Genomic DNA, 27,156 nt, shown 5'->3' with positions numbered 1-27,156 from the left:
CAGGAGTTTCTCCAGTTTCAGTGGGGGGGCGGGTGTGGCAGTTTGCATCCCTTCCATTTGGCCTGTCCTCGGCCCCATGGTGCTTCACCAAGCTCATGAGGCCGGTGATGGCCCTTCTCAGATCCAGGGGGATTCGGATCATAATTTATTTAGACGACATGTTGCTCCTAGCCCAGAATTATCAAACTCTGTGTTCTCAGCTGAAGTTCACGGTGACCCTCTTGCAGGATCTAGGTTTTGTGATAAATGTAAAAAAATCCATATTGAAGCCTACGCAATGTATCCAATTTCTGGGCTTCAATATAGATTCAAAGCTTTGCATCCTTCTCCCAGACACCAGACTATCCAAGATAAAGAAGGAAATTCGGCTGCTCCTCAAGAGAGGGAAGGTCTCCCTCAGGCAGTTAGCCAGAGTGGTGGGAATGCTGTCAGCATCCATTCAGTCTATCTTCCCTGCTCCCTTACATTACAGAGCTCTGCAGCGCTTAAAAACCAAGCATTTGAGCAAATGTCTCTCTTACTCCCAAATGGTGGTATTGACGCCGGAAGCCAGGTTGGAACTCCTGTGGTGGCTCAGGCACATGGAGGCCTGGAATGGCAAGGCAATTTTTGGCCCATCTCCGGATGTCGTACTGGAGTCAGATGCGAGCAGATCAGGTTGGGGAGCCAGATTAGGTCAGGTTTCCACAGGTGGGAAATGGTCGGAGTCAGAGAAACATCTTCATATCAACTGCCTAGAGTTGTTAGCGGGGTCCTTTGCGGTTCGGAGTCTCCTCAAGGATCGGGGGAATTGTTGTGTTCTCCTCCGGATGGACAACATCTCTGCAGTGAGGTACATCAATCATCTGGGGGGTACCAGGTCCAAAGTCTTGGCGGATTTGGCAAGAGAGTTTTGGCATTTTTGCCTCGACAGGGATATTACATTGAAAGCGGAATACCTCCCGGGAGTGAACAACGAAGTGGCAGACTGGAACTCCAGGCACCTGCAAGACAGGAGCGATTGGATGTTGAACAGATCTCTTTTTTCCCGCTTAGCGTCCCTCTGGGGTCCCCTGACCATAGACTTGTTTGCCTCAAGACTGAATTGTCAAGTTCCCAAGTTTTACAGTTGGAGACCAGATCCGTTAGCTCTGGGCACCGACGCGTTCCTCCAGTATTGGTCGGGTCAGTTGGGATATGCCTTTCCTCCCTTTGCCATGATAGCGCGGGTTCTGGTCCAAGCACGCACACAAGCGGCGTCTCTGGTTCTAGTCACCCCCTTTTGGCCCTCTCAGGTTTGGTTTCCGGCTCTGCTAGAGTTAGCGGTAGATATTCCCCGTCTCCTCCCTTTCGATCCCCTATTGCTGGTGGATCCGGAGGGTCACCCTCACGAGTTGGTCCTGCGGGGACACCTTGCCCTTATGGCTTGGAAGATTTCAGCTCTTCCTGGTGCTTCAGAGGACTTTCGCAAGACTCTATGGCGGTTATCAGGGACTCCTGGGCACCCTCTACTAAGGTGGGGTATTCCTCAGCATGGAACAAATGGGTTAGCTGGTGTGTGGCTAGGCACCTCAATCCCGTTTCAGCCCCTCCTGTAGAGGTGGTTAATTTTTTAGTGGAGTTGTATAAGGAAGGAAAAGCCTACAGGACTGTTAATGGTTTTCGTTCAGCTATTTCAGCAGGACACCTTTTGGTGAAAGGGGAACCGGTGGGTAGGCATTTTTTGGTGCGAAGAGCCCTCAAATCTATCCGTATGAAGGTTCCACCACAACCGAAATATTCGGTTCTTTGGGATGTTAATATGGTTTTACAGCTCTTTCGGTCCTGGCCTCCTAATGAAGATCTGTCCCTGGGGCAGTTATTTGCCAAACTTGCTATGTTGCTATGTCTAGTATCTATTGAAAGGGTCTCTGATATCAGAGCTTTGGATGTGGATAATAAGATGTTCACCCCTCAGGGGGTTACTTTCTTTATCTCACGAAGGACTAAATGCATGACTTCCTCGATATCCTATCCTGCTTTTCCTGAAGATTGTAAATTATGTGTGGTTAATTGTCTGAAATGTTTTGAGCTAAAAACTGAAAGTTTTAGACCTCCCAATACCTCTCAGCTGCTGATTTCCTTCCGAAAACCCCATAAGCCGGTCTCCCCTTCTACTTTAGCCAGATGGATCAAATGGGTCATGCGAGAGGCAGGGGTGGACACTTCCTCCTTTGGTCCCCACTCAGTCCGTGGCGCTATGGCCTCTAAAGCAGCCTTTCTGGGGGGTAGCTTGGAACAGATTTTAAAAGCAGCTGACTGGTCCAGGGAGTCAACTTTTAAGACATTTTACCATAAACGTATTGCTCATGTGGCGGTGAATGTAATGCAAGGGCTTTGAACTTGCATAATATGAGCCTCCTGTCTTGCCATAGAATACCTAATCCCCCACACTAGCGTGGGATGGGGGTTTAGATTCTATAAAAGACAAGGAGGTGAGTATTATCCCACCCACCCACCCTTACTGGTGTTGGTTGTTGTTTCAGCTTTCGATTGATGACTTCGACGCCGGAATAAGAATGAGTTTCCGTTCCAAGGTTGATGACGGTTCAGCCCAGCATCTCCAGAGGAGTTTGGTCTTCATTGTACGTGGAGAAGTGGTTCGGCGATCGTGTGCGGAGGATCAGCTTCAGAAAGAGGGGGAGTTGTTAAAGGAATGGACCTATATGGGATGGGCTCGCTCCCTATTGGCTACCTACAGGGCATGACCTGCCCACCATGTTGAACTGGGATGTTCCCATTGCATTGTTATAACTTTATGTGTTTTAAAAATTTCGTTTTACAAAGTTTTTTCCTTTGCTGCTGTGGATCTCAGTAAAGATTGAAATGCATAATACTCGCCTCCTTGTCTTTTATAGAATCTAAACCCCCATCCCACGCTAGTGTGGGGGATTAGGTATTGGAGCGTGAGTAGATCCTCGTTTGTGTTTTGACAGGGCCCTTGCAACAAAATGCACAGCTGCGATTCCTCTCCTCCCTCACCCCCCCTCACAATGTTTTGTTTGCTTCTAAAGCAGTCCTCGCCGTTGGGTCGCTGATAAATGGTGGAGGTGATACTGCTTTCCTAGCTAGTGCTTTCTTAACACCACTCATAATCTATGTGTCAGCATCTCCACTTGGAGTAAAATACGTTATCCGATGTCATATAACATAGTAATATCCAGTGCAAGAAGGCGAGTCCATGACTGGATGAATCAATTAATTTGTGTACAAATTATTAGAATTGTGAATAGACACTTAACATGCCTGCCGCCTCTATAAGGGTGTCTGGCTGCATTACCAGAATGTGTACATGCCATGCTGTGTTCTACACACACCATTGCCTTTGGCTGTGTAGAATGTTGGTTTGCTGAATTCTGCGAAAAACGATTGTGCCTTAAGGTGCAATAGAGTAAAACTCCCACTTCTAAACCTTAAGTGGTGTCGGGGAAAGCTTCCACTCCATGCGAAGTCGAATTTTAGGCCCAAGTCCTGTTCACCAAATATGCTGTGTATGTTAGCACATGCCATTAATTCTACAGGCTTTTAGCGCATTCGTGTAATAGAACAGTGCTATCAGTTTTAAAATCTTAAAACGACATCATTAAGATGTATAGCATCATTTCGAGGCATGACCCACAGGCTATTTATTGCAAAGTGCAACTACTGTAATGAAGGCACTATAAACATGGAACGGAGGGCACATCAATGGGTGATCTGCCTTCAGTATACACACATCTTTTAATACAATAACCATCTACGACTTCGGGAGCCGCCATCCTCTGCCCGAGACTGCATCCAAAAAAAAAATAAAGAAAAGAAAGCAGTCTACGTACACATATCCTCTATGGAGCGGTGGTGCACAAGCTGATGCGCGCTCCCGGTCGTCTCGGGGACGCGCCGGCAGACCGGCTTTAGCCGGTATATATTCCAAGAACCTGACGAAGGTTGGCAGCAGGGACCGGGGGAGGTAGAGAGGAGCAGAGATCGGCCGTGTGTGCGGGCAGAAGGAGGCGAGTCCGGGCACACTCGGTCCTGCCGCCACACGGCCACCTCCCCCGGGTCGCAGAGGGTTAAGAGGAGGAAGCATGGCCCGTCCATGCAGGGCATGAGAAGAGTTCGGTGGTCCGAGTGAGATCTGACCTGGTGCTGCTAGCCACACAGCACACTGCTGGTGAGTACGCTTCCAGTTACTGCATGCTCACTATCACCAAACCGTTTGAAATGTCAAAGACGCTAATTAAAATAGTCAGCAATTCTTAATTAAATGATTAAAATTGTTACAGTACGCGAGAAATTGCCACCTTACAGGACTGCGGCCATGAAATTGTAATTGACGTTTGATCGGGATTCCCTAATGCTAGCACGTTCGTTACTTGTATCCGAGTGTTAGGCAGCAAACAAGTTACAGCGATGCGCCCACTTCCCGAAGGACGCAAGCAGGATCGGACTGGGGCACAAAACTGTGTTGGGCACCAATGGAAAAAGTGGCACACAATTGCAATAGGCACTTCATTCCTTTTACGACAGGCTGTTTGAATACTACCCAGGGGGGACTTTTTTTTGGATAAAATGTAATGCAAATTGTGCAATTTAAAGAATATGTATTCAGCAACAACGGTCAAAACTGCCAGCCGCTCAGTGAAGTAATTCATAAAACTGGCCCACATTGGCTCAAAGAGTGCCACACGTTCTCCTAAAAAAAAGTGCACACATTAGCATTTTGCTGTTGTTTGTTTCGGGCGTTGCCGTATATACGCCCATCCGACCCGGGACACACGTTCGACTGCAAATGAAACTTAATGGTTGTTTTTTCAGCAACACGTGGATTGCAAGCAGTTGTTGTGTAAGCTTTTAAGCTACGTTTAAAGCCTTCCTTTCGGTTTCTACTTTCAAATGCGAGAACATCCGGAATTGGAGAGATACTCACCTGCTGGCTACATATCATACCACAACGCCTTTTTTGTAAAAGGGAGAAAAAAACATTGTAGGGTCTCCATTGCTTTGAGAACTTACACCACGTGACAAAGCAAATGGAACAGAGCGCACGTCTCCCAACTGTAAAGCGCTGCTAGCAACGTGCGCTGCTATTGCAGTCTACATTATAGCATCAACTATGGCACAGAGTGATACTGTGAGAGAGGCGCGTTTGCTGCGATGAAGCACGCTTTGGACTGGCCAACACAAGTGCAGCTAACTAAACTATTTAGCCCCCAATTAATGTTTCGAATAGTTTTTAAATGTAGTGAAGTATTCCCGGTTGGGGGAGGACGGGGTTGCCCCATGCGTGGGAGGAGTCTTTATGGCAGTGCTTTATCGGCTGCCTGTGTGGGTTATCCATCCGCATCAGTTGCATTTCTGTGATCTCGGCATGCTAGTTCCAGAATAGACTAAGTTGGCATGCGAGGCAGCATACACCATCAGTTCAACTAATAAAAGGCTACCAGTATAGATAGTCCGTTTATGGATACACGTTTACAGTACTGTCCAGCTGGCCGTACTGTGCGACCAGTACCTGAGTATAGTAGTCAACAAACAGTACTTTATAGTATCACACTATTCAGCTAGTGGAGCTATCGATACCATGAAACCACAGATGCACAGTATTACAACCAGCGTAGGTATATATTGTCTTGCACACAGTACAGTTGATTACAAAGTACTTCATACCCGTTACTGATGCACAGTACTGTATAGCTAGGACAGTTTTATAGTACTATACCATCATTATTGGCATACAGTGTATCCAGCCACACAGTACAACACAGCAGTAGATGTACATTACCATACACAGTTTTGTAGAATATACCCACTGACTCCTCTGGGAAGGGGTTGTGAGATTTATTTATTGCATTTGTTACACGGGTATCACAGCATAAGTTACATGACACAGGCTGGACTGGTTACAGGGAGAATTACAGTTTTACAGTATATATTAACAGCCACAGGTCAAGGCATAGCATGATTATAGTACAATACAGACAGTGCAGTTCGAGGCATGGCATAGTTATACAGCACAGACAGAGCAGGAAGCCAGGTAAGGCGGGGGGAGTGAGGAGCTCAGTGACCTGGAGGGCAGACTTATGGTTAGAACTAGTTGAAGGGCCAAGTTTTGATGAGGCTCTTGAAGCGCTGATGGGGAGGGAGTTCCATATTTTAGGTGCAGCTACAGGAAAGCTGACACTCCCCCTGCACTGGTGCTCTTGGGACGAAAAGGTGGGTACTGGGGGTATTTTTTTTGAGTGATGGGACAACGTTAGTGATACATTTGTGAGTGGTAATGAGAGTCTTAAATAGGATTCTATCCTTGATGGGTAGCCAATGTACTTCTCTCCTAATGTGGGAAATATGATAATTTCTTTTTAGCCCAAAAGCTGCCCTTAGTGCTTTGTTTTGTAACAAGTGCAACAACTAAAAAGTGCATTTTGTCGAGATTCGTATTTGTGGTTCCTAGTAAAAGGGTATTACAAGTTTTGATAGAATTGGGGCTAGGGTGAGGAAGTTTTGGGTTAAGAAATTGACTGCTGAGTGCAATGAGTTTAGCAGTGTAGGCAGTAGCCGACGCAAGGCTACTGATACGTTTGCTCATCGTGAGGTTGGATGCTATGTGGACGCCTATGGTTTTGACATGTACTGGGATGGGTGTGCCATCGATGGAGTAGTTAGCATGGAGGGTTTTTAATCGGGATGGGGGATCTACTTATGAGGATCTCTGTTTTTTCATCGTTGACAGTTGGTGGCCATTCAAATTTTGAATAATGGCGTGGATCTTATTAATGGTGGCTGAGTCTTGTTCGTAGTCTCCCGTGATGGGGATGAGGATCAGTGTGTCATCTGCAAAGTTAGTGTAGATGACACCCGTGGCATCCAGGGCTGCAAACAGTAGATTTGTGTATGCATTATAGAGGGTGGGAGAGAGCCAAGAACTGTGGGGGATTACTAGGGGGGCTGGGTAGGGTCAGCAGCTTCGGCATCGATGGAGACTCTTGAGGACCGATCCGCTAGATTAGTGTGCAATTCTTTAGACCCTTTCTGCCTTTCAAAAGAAACCTCCCCATAAAATTTTAATCAATTTGGAAGTTCATAAAGCTGTCGCATAATATATGGCCTATTCAACGAAAGCAATGGTCGGCCAAAAACTGATACACAGGCCAAACAGACTTTTTAATAACAGTACAACCTTTTAATCATAAACATGTGCCGGATTTTCAAAAGTAGGTCACCATGACAAGCTGGTAAAATAGCACAATGAAAAAATGCTGTAGCTGAACAGATGTGAATTTTAATCTAGGTAGGATTAGGTCAGCCCTAGAGATTAGAAAGAACCGTTATTTATTGTGATACAAGACTAGCAAAGAGCACTATATAAAACTTGTTACTGCTGGGTGCTCTTCCTTCCTAACCAAAGTTCAATAACGGTCCATGCATGTTTCGAAGGGCATCCCTTGCTATCCATACTAGTGAACCTGCTGTGTCTCCAAGGGTGGGGAAGTAACTTAATTTTCAAGGATTATACCAATACATTCAACCAAGATAAACCTTTATTTTGGAGGGCAAGGAAAGATTCAGTTGAAGTCGATTAATGTTTGCGAAATGTGTGAAAACCATTTACGGGCAATGCCAGTTCTATGGGTGGAATGGTGCCCACTAATGAATGTCTATAATCACCTTTTGGTCCTCTCTACAATACCAAAGGAGAGATAGCTACTTGCAGCAGGGGCGCTTCACAAGGAGACTAGCACCAATATGCCAGGCAATTAATTCCCCTCTGAACAAAAGTACCAACAGCCACCCAGGACATGTCTGCTTTGTTGGGCCTCATTAGTGGGGTACTGCGGAGGTACAGCTTTTCTCTAGAAAGAGATCAATTGCCCATGACTGTTCAGCAAACCCATTCAACTTTCCTGTTTAATTTTGAGGTGTACGTGAACTGGTGTTTGGATCACAACCAAAATGAATAAAACCTTACTATTAAAGTTCTGAGGTTAGTTAAATTAATAAAACGCCTCACGGGCAAACAAGTTCTACCTCAGAACTCGGTGGACAGATGTGCTTTCTTTGTGTGGCGCTGTAATTAGTTTTCCTGGAGATCGGGTCTGGAATTATGTTGTGAAGTGTAGAACAAGACGACCAGATTCATAATGCAGGCATCCACACTTTAACACGTTGTTTTATTCTAAGAAAATTACATGTTTGTTTATTGGCGATTTATAACTTGTCACCAGACCCCCAACACAGTAGTTGCAAAACTCCCCAAAAGGTGGTGGGAGGGAGAGAGAAGCGAACATTTCCTCATTCACAACCTTTGAACACTCCACATCAGTTAGCAAAAGTACCATCAGAGATACGTCAAATAAGAGATGGCAGACCTTAACACCCTGTTGGGCAATACGTGTGGATCTTTAGTTTAAGGTAGTTGGGCTCCACGCTCCAGTAGCCACGGCGGCGTGTTCATAAGCTCCAGTTCCCCTTGTCTGCCAACTTTTGACTGCTTAGAAAGATGCAAATCCTAGTGTTAAGTACTAAATAAAGCGGGGACAATTGGCCTTTGGGCATATGTTGGCCCTCTTTTCTGCATGGTTACACATTCACGGTTTCTCTGAGGATTGCCAATGTCCAGTTCTGATTTCAATGGTCCATTATCACCCTCAGCCACGTGTAGCCTTTAATCCCAAAGGGAGCTATCCAAATAATGTTGTCCATTTCTTGAAAACTGCAATGCATTTGAACCCCTCTGTTCCTAAAGTCTAGGAACTATTTCTAATTATGAAAAGCCACTTTTTTAGTGTATTCAAATCATTTATTTATATACAGAGAGGAACAATGCTCTTGATCACAAAATAACCTACAATAGATACGAATTCAGATTCGACAGGGAAGCAGAGAGCGTCTTACAATATGGCGAGTTCGAGTCACATTCTGACTAGGGTGTGGGGGGAGTAAATGGAACAGTCACAGGGGACAGTACATGTGTATATACATAGATGAAAGACAACCAACATTAGACATTTATAAGTGCAGGTAGGCAGTACGGCTAGCGTGTTACCGATGTGATCGTGACGGGTGAAATGCTAGAGTGGAGGCCGGAAAGTGGAAACAGAGGCAGGTTAGAGGCGATGTGAAACAGAGGCGGCTTTAACAGTTGCCAGGTGGACGAATGGCGAGCGGGCCACTGTGCCCTGCCCCGCCGCTTTCCTTCGCAGTCTCTCCGACAGGCCACAAGGCCCTTTCTGCTGTGACTCCAGCCAGTGGCATCCATTGCCATAAAACAAATGTCAGTGAGGAAGGAACACAAAGGACAAATTCTGCTGCAGCATTCGCTGTGTTCAAAGAACTTGGTGGTTAAGGACATTCATTAGATCATGGGAGTCCCGTGTTCGGATCCCGCCTTCAACACATACCTGTAAAGGGAAGCTAAGGAAATTCCCCCCCACCCTCTTTTGGTATTTAAATAGCATGGAACAGCTTCTAACTGTTTTGTTTGAGATAATCTTAACACATTTTACAGACAGTGGGGCTCTTGCTTTTGCATTGGGAAACATTCTAGCTGTTCTTTTGAAACTGTTGTTCAGGATTTCCACACGCAATCCGTTAACAAAACAGCTTGATTGGGGGAGAATAGTAAATTGAGGCTGCATGGCGCTACATCATTTACTTAAAGCCACAGCAATGGCTATCAGGACGCAGGCGGTGAAAGAATGGTAAAAGAGTGGGGGACAGTAGGATCATTGAGGCACCTCGAGGGGCAAAAAACAGAAGTGTCGCTTCACTTGGTCCCCCAAACAACCAATGTGCCGCGCAAATGCTTAAAGTGTGCTTTACAGTGGCTGCCCAGGCCCTTTTGGCTGGGGTATCCCAAAGTGGCGCACTGACTTATGCAGGGGAGGCATGAAGTACGAGCGCACACACAATGATCATAATTTAGGAAAATGGGGTGGCACCTGGGGTGGCCAATCAGAAAAGTTTCAAACTGAATTGCTGTTATGGGCTCCCAATGTAAATACATTATGGAAATGGGTCAAGCAAAAAGAATGCGAGAGGTTTATTTGGCTCACCCTGAATCAAGGTTTTCACGTATATGCCAAGCGAAGTTTGTTGTGTGCTATATGAATGGACAGTATATTATTATGTAACAAGGTAGTTCAGTGGGTTGAGCACTTGTTTTTGTTGGTTATGTGTGTGAGATATCTGCAGGTCGAAGATTCTAATACTGGCAAGGCCAACTCAGCCTTTCCGTCCTTTTAAGGTCGATAAATCAGGGCCAACTTTAGTTGGGTGAATATTGTACTTGAATATGTTCTATGTATAGTGGTTTGCGAAGCGCTATTTACATAAGCAATAATTATCATTAACTCGAGTTTAGTGACTTGAGAGTGCATAATAAAAGTTGAAAACTGAATTGCTTTTATTAACTCCCAATGTTGGTAGATCAGGCACAAAAAGATTGCATGATTTGCCCAGGATTAAATACTTCGTTTAATTAGCAAAACCATGATTCTGTCCCAGGTGGAGATGTAAGAACTTGACCACATATCGTCCCATGTATACTTCATATCAGTATTTTTAAGGCTTGGTAATCAAAAGGGTAAATGTCTAACAATGCCTTGAAAAGTGCACAAATCATAATAAATTCACCTGACAATGTATATACAGTATAGAAACAGGTCAAGCAAAATAATTTCCTGTGTAAACCAAGAGAATCTTGTGGTGTGCAATATATGGACACTTTATTATTGACGTCTTCTCATTGCATTATATTATGAAGCTCAGCTGGCAATTGTGTTTTTACTTCACTTATTGCCCAATTATGTCTATAAAGGAACTGTTTTTCTTTTTTGAACAGTACTGAATTTATGTGTACTTATTAAATACATATTTCGACATGGTGTTGTACTTTTGTGAAACATTTCCACAGTTGTAATTACAAACATTGGATCTAACTAGTTTTCTTAGAGCAATTTTTCTAGGAAATTGTGTGGTCTTCATAAGCTGTAATTCTCTTTCGCCCTTAGCCTTGAAACATGTTCATTTCCAACATGAGTTTCAGGCTTGATACCATTGATTCCAATATTACCACTGATAGCACAGCCTGCCGAGGAGGCCCAGCTGTTACTGGTTAGTCAGACCCCTAGGCACAGGTAACTATAAAGAAAACTTTATTAAAAAACCTTTTGTCTTTAAGGTTCGCCATTGTGCACTCGTGACCACAATTAACTACGCCCACCCTAAGCTCCACCTCCTTGACCCCACCCACCTAGGGCCCTGTGTCCGGTGCTGCCCAATGGCCCTTTGCCTTCAATCTGCCACTGGGACACATGTAAGCTAGACGGCAGATGAGAGGTAGGTTACGAGGGTAACTCTGAGGAAAGGAGGTAAGGTTCTAGTTTGGTTTTGAACAAATCAGTTAACAAATTATACCAGTTGCGCTGTGTTTCCTATATTTAAGATTCTAAATATAACACTACATCTCAACTTAGTTCTAAATAAGCATTTGAAAATCTCATTCCATTAAAAATGTTCTTTCCACTTGCTCACAAATATTTTACGTTTGTTGCTCGCAGCTGAAGGTTTCTTTATTTATATTGGGCTCCCAACCCCCGGTTAACTGGGCGCATTACAAGGATATGCATCATCTTAGTTACACAAAGGGAAAAGTACAGTGGGGAGGGGAGCATACTTTACATAATTACATGAGCATACAGTAATCAATATTAACAGAATGGGCATAAATATACAATGGGCAATATACAAGTAGGCACATAAAACAAGAGAAAGTAGAGGAAATTAATCATAACAGGGGTATCGACTACCATCCTAGGGAAATGCGTGGATTCAATTCAACGTATTTTATAATGCGGTTTTAATCAAGGCCTCTCTTAGTGATAATAGTTCCAACAAATTGTCATGTGGACTTAACTGTTGATCCAGACCTTAGTTCTAATCCAAGTTTCACCAAATGATAGGACCCTGGCTCAATCCATTTATCCATTGGTGCCTTGGTTCACATAAAGAGAAACCAGCATTGGCAATACCAACAGTTTGGGCTTTTGTATAGACATGGAAAAGGGCACTTGCCAGGCACCTGATGGAAGCAGGTACAAAACGATGCAAGTAGCCGGACCTCATATAGCAGTGCCCGGCAAATACCTAATACACATACACAAGCCAAAACTGTTGGCTTTGCCAATGATTCTTTATAACAAGTCAAGTCTTCAGTGAAGGACGCACATAGTGCTTATAAATCAGGTGGTTGAAGGCAGACCTGGTTAAGGCATTTTTATTACGCTTGTAGTGTGTTTACAAGTCCAATTAAGTCATTAGCTCTCAAAACACCGCTTTGAAAAAAAACACCGGCAGGTACTTCGAGTGCAAAGTTTGATGGTAAGGCTTGATTAACCCGATTTTCAAAGGTCAGTGAATAATATGTCTGTGCACAGCTCTAAAAGTAATCCCATATATTAGATCAGAATTATACTAAGGAAAGTCGCATAACTAATCTGCACTCATTAACTTGATTAAAGCAAGCTCAAAGAGTTTCCATGAGGAGGTGTTTTTGATGGGAACGGCCATAGGGATGTGATATAAAGAATAAAAGACCGGGATCAATGTTGAAGAGGAAAAAAACTCATTTACTTCATCTCAGCCAATCAGAATGTTCAGAGTGCAGTCAATACCTATTGGTATTGACTGCAATCTGAACATCTTGCCTTCAAAAGCAGACATGGAAGCAATGCTGCAATTTCCAAACAAGGTCTCGTTTAACAAGACACTTCCTCTCTAAGAGAACCCTTTTGTTTCACTGAAACATCCTATTTAGAACACCAGTGAGAACGCTAAAACATGGGGAAAATATGTTCACTTTCTTTTTTTTAAAAAAACTTTTTTTTAGCTATCTATAATTTAACAGAGTTTAACAAAAACAACAATACTTGAAGCTTAGGTCATTGAACTATATACAGCACCATCTCTAATCTACAAAATGAACTGGACCTAACCCAATAACAAACCTGCGCACTTATTGGACTTCAACAAACAGTTAGGACGTGACCTTATAGAGAAATGTTAATCTTAAAGGAGGCCAGAGGAACAATTCACAATTAAAACCCACATTTTCCACTGAGCCTATTGTTAAGGCCTGTGTTAATAAAATAGCAAGCATCCATTACACACTTCTAATGCTGGCATCTGTAGTAATTCCAACATTTAATCGTTTGACGTTAGGACGTCTATGATAAACACATATGTCTAATTTTCATAAGAAAGCATTGCAGTTCCAGCAGCCAGACCCTCCTAGGCTAGCAAACCGTCGGTAGGCCCTCTGTTGTATGCGCCTTGCTGTTGGCAGATGCCTCAAACTGCCAAAATGCCTACACGCAATTCAGAAACTAAATCCTCTATTTAACTTAGTTAAAATCTGATCCAACCTAATAATACATATTTCAAAAATGTCAGAGAGAAAAGGCGTAGTCTGCCGAGGCGGAATTCAAACCCTTGGACTGTCGAGTATACGCAGTCACCCATAAGGCACTGAACCTTTGTACTGTGCGTTTACTCAGGTGTATTTACTTAGATTTATGGCACAGATACGTTAGAAAAAGTTATTACTCACTTTGCCTTGTACCTGGCACAGTAAAGCAGTAGCAATAACTACACTTCAAAAGGTGACGTGTGTGGAGGATGGGTGCCATGATCCCTGTTGCGTTAGGCTATTGTCAGAGTGGTGGATGTCAGGATGCTGCTTGTTCAATATTGGGGCTCCTGAGGAGGAGGAGGAGATGCGTTATGCACTGTGACTTCTATTGAGATTTTAGCTAATCTATTAGACTTGTGAATGGTGCTCAGATACTGTTAGGATGATTTGCTATACTCCGACCTGGTGGACTGATGTATAGAAAGCCAACCTACTATAGGGACAGAGCCAATTGTGGGAGCTGTTCCCAAACCAGTTCAGGGTAGGTGGACGAGTGGTCTAGGCTAAGCCTCAAGACGTAGCGAGCTTGCAAGAGGTCCCTGATGAGTACACACAGTGCAAGGTCGGGGATCACACTTAGAAGTGCTCACACCTGATTGTCTAACAAAGTGGTAGACGGTTTCCAGCTGAAATTTCAAGAAAAGTCTATGCCCCGCTTAAAAAGCACCAAAAACAAATATTGCTAAATCTAATTTTTATACCGGCACGGTATACACGTTTCAGGGTACATCCTACTGTTCAGAAATAATCATATGGGAATGGTTTATCTACCGAAGTCTCCATGTTGTACCAATAGATGGACTTCGGATGTATGTGATTAACAATCCAAATAAATATGTAAATAAATTTTACCAATATTTCAGAGTTATTGCCATCTTGTGAAGAAATCGATCTGCAACCAGAAAATCACTAATTGGAATGCTGATGGTGGCAACTCCTTTTGTCATTCAAAGGTTTAGTTAGTTTATCATTTGTATAGCGCAATCTAACCCTGAGCTATCTATAGCGCAACCTAACCCTGAGGTATCTGGGTGCTTTAAACATGGAACATATGTTACAGATACAGTACACAAGATGAATAGTGAAGATATGAAACAGAAGGACATTGTGAAGACCAGGTTACAAAATGGTCATAGCAACAGGCATCGAAATAGTAAAGATATAGTAGTTAAAACAGACAAGCAAATCATAGTCCAGCTACTAGAGATGCAGTTCTGAGAGGTGGAGAGCTAAGATTGCTGGGTGAGAAGCAGGTCCTTCACTTTAGATCTAAAAGAACAAAAGGAAGGCTCAGCTCTGCTGTCTGTGGGGAGAGAGTTCCAACGGTGTCCAGTCAAAGGGTCGAATTCAAAAAGGGCTGAATACAATACATTCGACTCAAAAGGACCGGGGAAAAAAAAAATGATCGAAGTGCATTAGATTTCTTTTTCCTCTGTCCTTTTGATTCGAAACAATTGCATTTCGACCCTTTGTATTCCATCCTTTCACCCTAAACCGTTCCAAAACATTGCTGCTAGCACAGGGAAGCACGGTCCACCAGCTGTTTTTAGGTTGAACTTGGGTATGTTAAGGAGGTGTAGATAAGGAGCTCAGGTAGGTCTGGTGGAGCTATGCCTTGAGAATTTGGGAGTTGGGTATTGGGGTGCTGTCAAGGACAGGCATTTGTGAGTGATGACAAGGGTGCGTAATTTGATTCTATCACGTACTGGTGGCCAGCGTACATCTCGTCTGATGGTAGAAATGTGATTAGCACATGGTAAGTTTAAAGTGCATCAAAGGGCACTGTTCTGGAGGACTTGTAATCTGTTCAGGTTGTGATTGGTGGAACCAAGAAAGAGTGTTGCAGTAATCCAGTTGGAATGCCCTGGCTAGGGTGAGGCAACTGTTAGTGGACAGAAAGGGTTTGCATGCGTTAGTTTATTAGTGTAAACTGTTGTGGAGGCTGTAGAGTTTATTTGCTTTTTGAGTGAGTGGAATCGAGGTAGATGCCAAGTGTTTTTACCTCTTTGGCGACCTTTATGATATTGCTGTTGATGGTGAATGATTGGTAGCGGGGGTCAGGTTTGTTGAGACGGGCTTGGGTGCCGTATCAATAGTTCCGTCTTGTTATCATTTTAGAAGAAGCTATGTGCAGCTATCAGGCCTGTATTTCTAGATAGATTTCATTTAGTTTTACAGTATCTTTCATAGCATCTAGAGAGGGTAATGAGGACCTGGGCGTCGTCCGCGTAGTGCATGTACGTAACACCCAAATCATCAAGACGACCAAAGAGGAGCTTAGTAAAGATATTATAAAGCGTAGGTGAAACATAGGGCCCTTGGGGGACTGCACACTGGATAGGGACTGGGTCAGCCTCTGTCGAGTGTGCAAAGACCCTAGTCGTCCTATTAGAGGATGAACAAAGGGAGTTCTATTGAGATAGTAGGTGATCGTAATGCTGCTCATTTACATTGCCATTGTGGCATAAAACAGTATTGCAAAAATGCCAATATATGCGACTATTTCACAGTATAATTCTTCTCAGGAAAAGAGCAGGTGGGAGAGAGAAGAGGGAGTAGAGTAGACGTGTTTGTAGGGCCTGGAAGAACCCCGAATAGCAATATCCTTTTTACTTTGGGGAAGCCAGCAAAGCCAACTTGGCTACATTATTTCTACGAAGTGTGTGTTTTCGGATTCGTGTAAAGGATACACTAGTTTGGTTGGATTTTTTCATTCCTGTACAGCAGTCATCCATGTTTTGACTGGCCCTTACATGACATTGTCAGTCACAGCAGGATTGGATGAATACTCTGGCCACTCCATAACACTACCTCTACCCCTGACCCCATACGTGGACAAAAGTGCACATCTATATGAAGTAGTCCGGATTGGGCTAATCTCACTCATGTCCCTGCATATTCGGGCTATAATTTACAGCTGTTGTGCTTTTTGGGCTACTTTCACTTTAGAAAATACATCTATAATTACTCTTGCTTGGGAGGTGGAGGAAAGACATGCAGTAAGGGTGTAGGGTTGGGGTGGAATATGCAGATTGGCTGTCTAGCAGCATCAACGCTCCCAGGGCGGACTCCGCTGCCTTGTTATATAAGAAAACACTGATCCATTCATTACCTTGTAGCAAAGCCATTTGAACAATGGACGTCGCAAGCATTCGTTTTGTGGGGCACGCTTCTCAGCAGAGAGATATTTACAGTGGTGTGTGTGAAAAATGAAGCTACACTTATTTCTAAAATGAATATGCTGCATACTCCACTTTGGCTTCAGGTAATGCTTACGGCCCTTTTGTTAAATGCGATGTTTCAATGTGTGCAGTTACCATTCAGGGGGAAAATATTATACCTGTAATGCTGATATGTTACTATGTACTGATGCTAATTGGTCTACGTGCTTTTATGGCAAATGTGGGCTTGTGTTTAGGTCTACTTGGGTTACAAATGGGTTTTAGTTTCTGACAACCCTGTCAGTAAGAGTTCTGTGTACTGTAGTTAACCTCTTAAGTGCCAAGTATGCTCGTCCTTTTTGCATAGACCTACATAATAGCCTGGCACCTTTGGAGGCAATGAATGTAGGTTTGAAGATCTGCGTTATATTTCCACCCAGTAAGTAGACGGGCACTAAGGTGTGCAACAATCCTGCACTTCCTTTCTTTTTATGTGGGCTTTCCCCATGCTCAGCATTTTCCTGGCACCTTTTGCATTTCCCGTTTCCCTGTCCTCTTCCCAAACTCTGTTTTTGCCTACATACTGACAAACAACCTCTGCCCCCAGGCTCCTCCTTGGCATTCCGGCGCACCCCCAAACCACTGCCCCCAACGCTGGTTTCATAAATGTACATATACAATGAAATTGGTGCTCAAGTCCCATCTGTGAGCTGAGTGGCGCCACACAGGCTCCCCTCTATGCCTGCACATGTTTTATTACTTACGTCGCCAGGCCACCTATATCAGGATTCCTGAAACTTGGGGCCTGGGACAAGAGAACAACTGATCACTGCATGGAAGGGTTAGGATGAGTGGAGCAAGTTGTATGCGTTTGCCCGTGTGTGTGCGGTTTACGTTGGGAATGCTGCCATATATTGTGGGCAGTCAACATGAAAACGTTGTAAATCACTCCTTTGTATTGTTGATGACCTGACATTTGTTTTTTGCCATTCTGAACAAATTGTAAATTTTATATGGCTTCAAATTCCACTTTACTCAAAAATGATGTTGTTAAATGCTGCATTTAAATACATTAATTCAACATTTATTGGGGGGCAACAACCAAACCCCCATACATGTGTCCGAATTCGGGGGAAATGTAATGCCCCACCTCTGTCGTTGATCTTGACTATTTCAGATAGCTGGGCCCCCTAATCTCCCACACGTCCTGGGACCAAAAGCTAGTTCTGCCACCAATTGGGTAGGACACAGCCGTTTCAACTGTGTCCCTCTTATGACGGAGGTGCTGGTATAACGAGCAAATGTAGCACATCTGCCTCTCTTGCCACAAATTCAAACTGGAAACAGGATCAGTTGGTTGCTGCTGAAGGACCTTCATGCATCCTGTATTGTCTGGAGTTTTCAATACATTCGTGCTTATGCAGTCCCTCTCGTATCATTTCACGCTGTGTTGTGCATGCTCAAACTTCCTGACTGCTGCACATTAAGCAGTGGTTCCATGTGACATGGCTTTGCAGTGGGCTTCACACTACTGCCCTCACGATCATTCATTCCCCCATCCTTGACTCCTTGATTCGTCCATCCTTACTCATGTATCCATCAGTATAAGCTCATTCAATAATGGATTAATCCACATCACACTTATGCACATATCCATTCATATGTACATACATCCACACATGATTGTATGCCATTAAACGTTCATCCATCCACCTTCAAAATGGAATTTATCCCTCAAGCATCTTAGTACATATTCATTCATCCTCATGAACATTCATTCACACATCATCCCATGCTTATATTCATCATTCACCCCTTGTGTACCCTCTCGCCATTCTTTGTCTGCTTTCCCCTGGGCATATTGCCCATCTACTTAATTTTAGGTGCCGGAACTCAGAACATATTTTTACCATAAGAAAGCCAAAACTATTTGCTTTGTCAATGTTTGATTATTTTTATCATCATCTGGTCTCTACCTCCCACGCCCATTTATATCATTGAGCTATGTGAATCTACAGATAACAAATAGCTATGTAGTGCAATCAAATGGCAGTTATCGCCCCCAACATGCCAGTAAGTGATAATGTGCCCAGTTAATCACACAATGTACCAAGTAGTGATTTCATAAGGCCACATACCGGGTAATAATCTGGCACAGCCAACAAATGGCCAGATATTGCTATATGTCCAGTTAGTGGCCCAATGTGCCAGGTTGTGGCGCCTCATTGAAAAGTACTACGGAGCATGAAGGGAGAACCTAAATGGGAGGAGGGTTAGGTAGGAAAAAGCAAAAAGGAAGGTTGCAGAAATAAAAGCACAATTGAAGGGACACCCGGAGTAGGGCGGTCTATGAGGTCCAAGAGCCACCACCATGTACTGCCATCATTTATTTTACTTGGGTTTCTTGTAGCATGCCCATGCAATCGGATGATTGATTAAGAGTGTGGAAACCAGAGAAAAATGGCTGCTGGGAGGATGGTGGTGGGGGCAGAAAAATGACTGGCCATGCCACGATTATCCTAGGGCAAACCACATTGGCCATCTACAAGTATTAAAGACCAAAACCACTTGTTCATAAGAACACTATGAAAATGACTCCCCCCCCCCCCCCCACACTTCACTCCATATAGAGCTCCCACAGGATAGGCTACAAAAGTGAACAAACAAGACTACAAAGCCTGTTTAAAAAAAAAAAACTTGCCACTTCCACGGCAGCACCTCCAGAGCCCTGGGGCTTTCCCTTCCCCCACAATTCCACATCATATTATGCTAAATAGGTTTAATAACTGTCCGTCTGCTCTCTGGGGAACCTCCACGCCCTCACCCTCGTGTATGAAGTATCTGCAGCTGTTGTGTCACATACAACTGCCAGCAACAGCTTGGAGGTGAAGTCATTAAGCCGAAAGTCCTGAGAAAGGACAAAGGCATGCATGCAGTGAGGGTGGAGCTAAAGGGGCAAGCAGAGAAAATGGATGAAGACAGCAGATCGGTGAGGTATATGTGAAAGTAGTGGTTTCAAGGGAGACTTTCTTACCCATCATCCCCAGATGGGCCACTATACTTGTGTACTCACCACCACAGCAGTCCCAAGACCAGATGAGTAGGTCCAGGAAAAAGAGAAATACCATATACTGAGGCAGGCAAGTCGCAGTGGGACAATATATGCTTTTGAAGAAAATGTTTGAAAAAAATCTACAGGGCAGGAGAACGCAATCTGCATGTAGTTTTTATGGCGCTCACAGTAATTTGACTCTATAAAAAGTGGTTCCATTAGTCAAGTTAGAATAAATTTGCAATTAAGGACGTCAGGTGGCACTGATCCAAATGATATACAAAGGCTCAAAGGTTGATTTGCAATATGGGGCTCAGAGTAGAGGCACCAGGGACCTTGAGGCGGTTATGGATTGCCCCTTTATTCGTGGAGTTTCTGTCTCTTTCTCATTTAAATTGATGCTTTTCTTCTCCCCCAACAATATCTGTAAGGTAGACATTTTAATGCCCTACATTATGCAGATAACGACACAATTATTGAACTTATTGCAGGGGCATTTGAAACATTTCTGCTGCAAGACAACACAAATAACCAGTGTTGCGAAGGAAAGGGCAGGTTTGCTAAAACTGCCATGGAATGTCTACTTCAATAATACACCTGTTTGGGCTAAGAAATTGGGTGCTCACCTGATGCCCATATTAAAAAGGAAAGGCCAGCTCTGCATGATGTCAGGAGACTCCACTCCAAAAAAAGGGGATCAGAATTTTTACTGATGTATAGAGTAGATATATAGAGTGAAGGTATCTCCCATGATAATGTTCAGAAGCAAATCTGAAGGGTCGTAACAGGGGCGTGCATTGAAGGTACTCCAACGAATCTATCTGATCTATACTGGTGTTAGTCCAAACAATTAGCACATGCGATCAGAACTGGAACCCCAGTCAGTACTGGTCACCTGGCTGGCTCAATTTTCTAGACTGCTGGCACTACTATCTGCCCCATCAAGACACGAAAATAAATTCCAGTTCTAAGCTTAAAGTTCTCCTGGTATTTTCAAAACTTGAAACCACGGATAGCAGTTTTATCATGAGCTCAAAAAGGGGTGTTGATAGTAGAAGCCAATAAGAGACTGTGAGAAACTGCATCTGTTAATGTACATAACATTTGTTGATTCAGAGGAATATCCAGACATAGTTTTGCACAATCAGCTAAAAAGCAGATTACCCATGTATGGTTGATGTGCTCCACACAGGAGATAAGAAAGGGAGACGAGTTTGGAGAAGAGCAATGCTAGCATGGACTGTTCATGGGGGCTAGTAGGCTGATTGATACTAAACACTTACTGCTTTTTAGAGAACTTTTTTTCAAACGCAGTAGCAATTCTGTGACCCACAGTAAAAGTCGCAGGGTACTTAACAAGTGTCACGGGTGAGCGAGAGATAATTGGCTCCAAATTGCACCATGCATATTTGGTACTATTTCCCGTGGCTTCTTTTCCCCTGTTAGACAAAGTTCTATATAAAAGCGAGATTTCTTTTTACAGTTTGAACATAATTATTATTATGATAATACAATCCATCACTTTGTCTTTACGTTATTTCTCATCTTTTCAGATTCAGGATGACAGCCATGGAAACCGCAAGAACCTGTACCAATGCAAACGTTTATACCAAAGTGCCTGATGGAGGCTGGGGTTGGGTGGTGGCCCTTGCCTTCTTCTTTGTCGAAGTATTCACATATGGCGTCATCAAGTCATTCGGGGTATTCTTCAGTGAACTAATGGTGTACTTTGACGAGAGCAATAGTCGGATTTCCTGGATCATCTCCATATGTGTGTTTGTATTAGCATTTACAGGTGAGTTACACATGTTTTTGTTTTTTAAAAGTATAAAAATGTATTATTGAGTGTTGACAGAACACGTTTCTCTTTTGAAAAGAGTACTCTTATTCTGGCCTCGCTTGAAACAAGTACGCCTCGAGACAAAATTCTGCCTTCCTTGTATCTGAAGTACTGTAATAAATACTTGGAGTAGTACTCCAGTTTTTTGTTGGAGATTTCGTAACGTGTATTTATAGTTTGAACACTCCATGCTTATGAACAAAAGCAACCTAATTCGGCTGCAGATGAACATGCCACTGTTGAACAATAGTTTTCTCTCCACACATTATTAAAGGGAGACTCTCGATGCTACTCCAATAAATAGTAAATCCAGTACTTGAGATCAAAATCATAGCCAGAGCAACTTTAATTTTGTTGCGTCACGTTGGAGTGTGATACAAGTGTCTGCTGCCAAGAAAAGAGTATAACAACGCAGGTACTCTCACCCAGCTTCATTCTTTCGAGACACATCACAGTCTATCTAAACTAATAACTGACAGACTCTGGGGCTAGTGATTGTTCCCAGGCAGGGTGGGATTACACAAGGTTAGCTACACAGCCCATTTCCAGCCCTCCTAGCAATTTTTATTTAGCAGTCCACTGGACGGCTAGACAGAAATGTCTGTACCTGGTGGAGTAGAAGCAAGGAGTCATGCTACTCCTCCCGTTCATTTCCCCTCATCCGTGGGGTGGGAAGCCATCGTAGGAAATTCCTCTTTGGTAATCTTTGTAAACCCACCAAGAGTTTGGACCGACCTACAGCACGGAAACATGTCAAGCTCAGTACCAGTCTTTGCTAGGCCGAATCCTCGAGGTTCTCCGTCTCCTTTATTTGGATTTTCTAGTTCATTAGCCTGAGCAGAGGCTCTAGTCAGGGATGGAGGTAGCATGTTTTATGACCCTCTGGGGGCCAATCAGAAGGCTCAAGATAGTTTCCAGGCTTGCTGTCAGTATGCATGCAGAGTTGTAGGCTCAGCTTCGTCGTTTGTGGCAGGAATCAGATGTTGATCATGATCCTCTGAAAAAGCAGGAGGTGGCAAAGAATGACTTTAAAATGAATTTCCAGTCACATGGTGTGGTTAAAGGACTCACTGGGAGCCAATCGGAAGGCTTCAGCAGGAGGATGCAGGCCTCCTTCTGGCAGAGAAGCACGATTTTGGACTAGGCTCTAGGCATGATGGGATAGGGCATTTATAACGCACCTATACACAAGTGTTTCATGTAGTCCGAACACCAACAACCTGGCAAGACACCAGTGGGCAATCCTAATCATGGAGCACAGCACAGTTGCCCAGAACATGAACAGGGCCTGGTGGAAAAGAGGAAGAAAAGGCATAAAGAAATATCTTGTCCCCGAAGATTTCCAGCCATAGTTCTAGAGATCCCAGGGCTTGCCCATCCAGAAGGCAAAGAGGGTGCATTTGTGATTATGCTGACCACAAACCTTTCAACTGAGGGAAACCCCACTCTGGAAAGATAGTCCTAAGGACCTTCAGATGGAGTTTCCACTCGTTCCTTTTTGAGATTCTGTTGAGGAAGTCTGTGTCCACATTGCATTTCCACAGGAGAAGGAGCGCTTGAAAGTGGATGCTGTGCAAATTAGCACTTTGAGAGCCATCACAAACATACCTCCTAAGCCTGGGGAAGAAGGCTTTCAGAGATATAGACATAGCCAGCAATTTGAGAAGCATGCCATTGTCGCTTGGGAAGGGACCAGCGATTGTGGTGCTAGTATGGAAGAGTCCGTAATTATCATGCATGCAGAAAATAGCCCAAGCATGGGATGCCCACTAGATGGTTGACGGACTGACATCACCAAACTATGTCTGATCTAGATTTATGTTGAAGAGAAATAAGCATCGTCTAGGGCGAAAACGCCAGATTCCAATGGAAACCTCCTAAGTGTCATTTCTGGCCATGTGTGAGAAACTGCTAGCATACAAGAGGCAAAAAGACCCATAAGCCTCTGAAACCACCAGGCAATGGTGACATTGTGACTCAAAAACTATAGGTTTCTTGAATATCCATCTAGTACCATGTATAGGATGGGAAACATCTGGGCCATTTTCCCATTGGTAGCTTATGAAGTTCGGCTCAGGGAAGCAGTCAATGTTGACCTCTGTTGATTCACCAGGAGTTTCCGATCAAAGTGCGTTTCAGGAGGATGATATGTGAATTGGTTGTCAGATTGAATTGCGGCTACACCTATTGTTATCAAATCTCAATGACGGATTGTTTACGAGGAAAAGAGGGCTGCCCCTGATGGGATAAAGCCTACAACCCACGGCCTAAGCTAATTATAACCAATATGAAATGAATTCCCAACCGGTGGCGTTTCTCTGCGTGAATACAATTTGAGTTGTTCAGCTGGTCATTTTCTGTAAACTTTTAGGATGATTCATATCGCATAGATCCACAAGAATAACAAATTATTACATTAACCATGACATAAGTATCCCTTGTGCATGATATTTAGTAAAGTGACTTCCTAGAAATTATTAAATAATTCCAACAATAAACGGCAACAATTGCCCCTTTCGAACGTAAAGTGCAACAATTGCACAAAAACACTTTTTCTATAAAGTACTTCCAATTTCTTGTTTAACAGTTTTGCCCACTTAGGGGCTTTTCAAGGATGAACTAAACTTCCTTGCAGCCGAAACCCCGATTGCATACAGTCATTGTGGTATTAGCAGCACAAAAAGAACAATGAATATATTGATAGAAAATAACGAAAATTGTTTTATTTATCGTCATCAAATTAGTTATAATCACAAATGTTATGCACAGTTAATATTGGACATTAGAGGGAAGGGGAAAACCAGAGACAAAGTGAAAATGAATATTGGTAAACTGAACAGTTCAACTTCACGATGTTACCAAGCACACAGAATGGTGACTTTAGCATAATAATCAGGCTTCTAATGCATGGTTCATACTATTGTATTCCAAATGGAATTAACTCAATGCCCAACTTATATAGAAGTATAATGTGCCCAAAGTTGCCTATAAGTGCCCAGTGCCATGTGTCATAATGTATCTAATAACCCTATACCTTGATATACTGAATTCTTTGTATATGCGAGTCAGTGCTAGCTTCCAAGATGTAGGAAACAGCGTTGTAATCCTTGGTCTCCCAAACGTGTTCTGCAAACCCAAATTATTCAGGAGGGTCCCAGGTGTCTGAGATGTTCTTTGCTGCATGAATCTGCAATTGAAACGGATAGAGGCGAATTCTCCCTCAGGCAGAGGTGGGACAATCGTGCTGAATTTGCTGATCTGGATAAAAAGTAGTCCGTGTAAGAAAGAGGAATGCAATAACTCGGACAGGTCACTCCTAAAACTAAGCTTCCTGTTAGGTCCTCCATGTGAATGGAGATTCTGCTCTCATGCCATTATTTTAACGTTTGCTTGAAGGAGGCCAAGGCTACTTGAAAGTGCTCTTTTGGGGTAGCCTGCTGCTGCTTCTTGCACTACACACTTGAGACTTGTCAGGCTCTACTGCACACCCATCCTAAACGTCTCAGAACCCCCAAAAAGTGAAAGCAAAATGTATGGCACTTTTAGAAGGGCTGAAAAGACTAAGCAGGTCATTGTTTAAGAACGTCTAGGGACTTGGCAATTTGGGTTGTGATCTTCTTGGCTAAACTGTTGATGGTGGATGAAGGAAACTGGTACACCCCTTTCGACACACAAGTTATACTTTGTAGCTGACATTCAGATGGGGCACTGCACATTGGCCACTAGTAATATGCCTTGAGCCACTGTCGGTGTGGCGCATTGCTTACTCAAACTTCCTTAGGCGCTGGTCTCGCTTCTGAAAAGCAAACTTGAATTATTTATCATTTACTGAATGTAGAAACTGTTCAGCAAGTTTCTTCTACGTGTTCTGGTTGGTGGATATTAAGGTGCCACCAGAGTTGGCCTGACGAAAATGTAGGAAGGAAATTTGGCATATTTGTTTTCTCTTTGTTTAGAAGTAATGCTCTCCCAGAGAGAGTGGCCCAGTCATTACTTAAGAACAAGAGGAAAACACTAGGCACACTTGTTACAAAACAAGCAGACCAAGTGTTATGGGGCAATGGTCAGACATGTAATGCCTCTGTCAGAACATTTTCCTGTAAGGGAATACCTGAATGCTTAGCACCCCTAGTGGCCAGGCTGACTGCCTTCGCCTGAGAGAACTGCAGGAACAAGGGGAGGAGATGTGGGGGTCTCCGGAAATTCCAAGATAGCCAGCTATATAGACTTTTTGGGGGAAGGAGCATACTCTCTTCAGAAACGTCCTGGGAGAGATTTCCCAAATCCAGGTAATTGCTGGGCAGTTTTAAGTGGGCAGAAACTGAGGTGTAGGGGGATTAACGGGCAGAGGCGCCATTCAAAGTTGGGGCTGCGGGAACGTTTGGTGAACCATTGTCCCCGATCTTAAAGGAAGCAGAGGAGTGTCCCAGAGTCAGGAGACCATGGGGGCCAGAGAATAGCTTGGGAGAAGGGATGATCAACAGAGAATATGAAGGCGGCTAAGTGAGAACCTCCCTTATCTGGTACTTCAAGTAAGATTGCATGCACTTGGAATGCATGAGGATCTTGAAATTCACTAAGAAACCAAAACACCTATTCTCAAGGCTGCAAGATCTGCTAAGTTGGCAGGGGCTTCATGACCAGAAGGCCAGTCTTTATCTACCAGCAGTCTGGTGGCTGGAAAGCAATGGGTTAGAATACTATAGAGTTAACCAAGCAGGCAGTACGAAGAAGGCTCCTCAACCTTCACTAAAAAGGGGTCTGTGCCCAATGCAGGCTGGGAGGAAAGCAGTGGTCTCTTGTTGCACCAACCCTGATCACGGACATGGTATCTTTAGAAGGCTTGTGCAAATTGGCAGACACAAATTCCCGCTCTTCAGCACAAACGAGCATTTTATATAGGTCAAAGTGTGTGACCTGGCCAGTGTCTGAAGTAGACACTAGCTGGAATCTTAAGACTCCAAACAGGCTCATCACTAGCCCAGAAGGAAACTGGGAGGACCTTAGCAAGAGTGCTGGTAATGTCCAATAGCCATCTGGAGCAAGGCTCCCAGTCCTAGCTGCAACTGGTTTACAAGCTGTGAGTGAGCAACCATTCCCTATATACACTCAAGTGTGCGGATCCTCAGAAGACACCCTTGTATTGCCCTACTAAGGGGGAACTTCGGGGGCACTCCCAGAAACAGCCCCAATAAGGAGATTCTGTGCGATATCCCTGACGGTAAGCCCCAGAGCAGGAAACCTCAGTCAGAGCAGGAACTAATGATGGCAGGGTCACTTCGGACCCTATCATGCTTTTTGAAGTGGACAGCCACGGGTCAGACTGCGGTGGTCACACTAGCATTTTCATCCCCCATTTTATTTTCAGTCATTGCACCAAGACGGGCCTGTTTCAATGAAATGCTCCCCAGCTGCTGGGAGCCCGTCATACATCCGACACTATGCAAGGGGGCTAGACAGCGCATCTTTTCTCTATTGTCCAGCCCCTCCTAAAATGCTCAGATCACCTTTTGAGAATAAGGTGACCTTAGCATTTCAGAAAGTAGTACAAATGAAACTCGCACATTCACTAATCTCCTTTCATTTGCACTACTTTATGAGAATCTGGCCCAGTGCGTCTGCACAGAAAGTGCAC

General features: G+C 43.8%; 2 protein-coding genes across 4 annotated transcripts in view; one reads left to right on the top strand and one right to left on the bottom strand.

Annotated features, from left to right (window-relative positions):
- ARSG (arylsulfatase G) overlaps window positions 1-27,156 on the bottom strand; it is a 2,321,949-nt gene that overhangs the window by 2,167,624 nt on the left and 127,169 nt on the right. The window lies entirely within an intron of this gene.
- SLC16A6 (solute carrier family 16 member 6) overlaps window positions 3,912-27,156 on the top strand; it is a 71,463-nt gene continuing 48,218 nt past the window's right edge. The window contains exons 1-2 of the mRNA XM_069655063.1: window positions 3,912-4,171; window positions 21,235-21,476. Coding sequence (XP_069511164.1) covers window positions 21,242-21,476 — 235 coding nt within the window. The 5' untranslated portion in view covers window positions 3,912-4,171; window positions 21,235-21,241. The remainder of the gene's footprint in view (window positions 4,172-21,234; window positions 21,477-27,156) is intronic.

Source organism: Ambystoma mexicanum, chromosome 3q (assembly GCF_040938575.1).
Source record: "Ambystoma mexicanum isolate Mex_15411 chromosome 3q, UKY_AmexF1_1, whole genome shotgun sequence".
Classification (NCBI taxonomy): domain Eukaryota; kingdom Metazoa; phylum Chordata; class Amphibia; order Caudata; family Ambystomatidae; genus Ambystoma; species Ambystoma mexicanum.
Note: the sequence above shows the minus strand (reverse complement) of the source record. Positions and strands in the feature narration are given on the sequence as shown.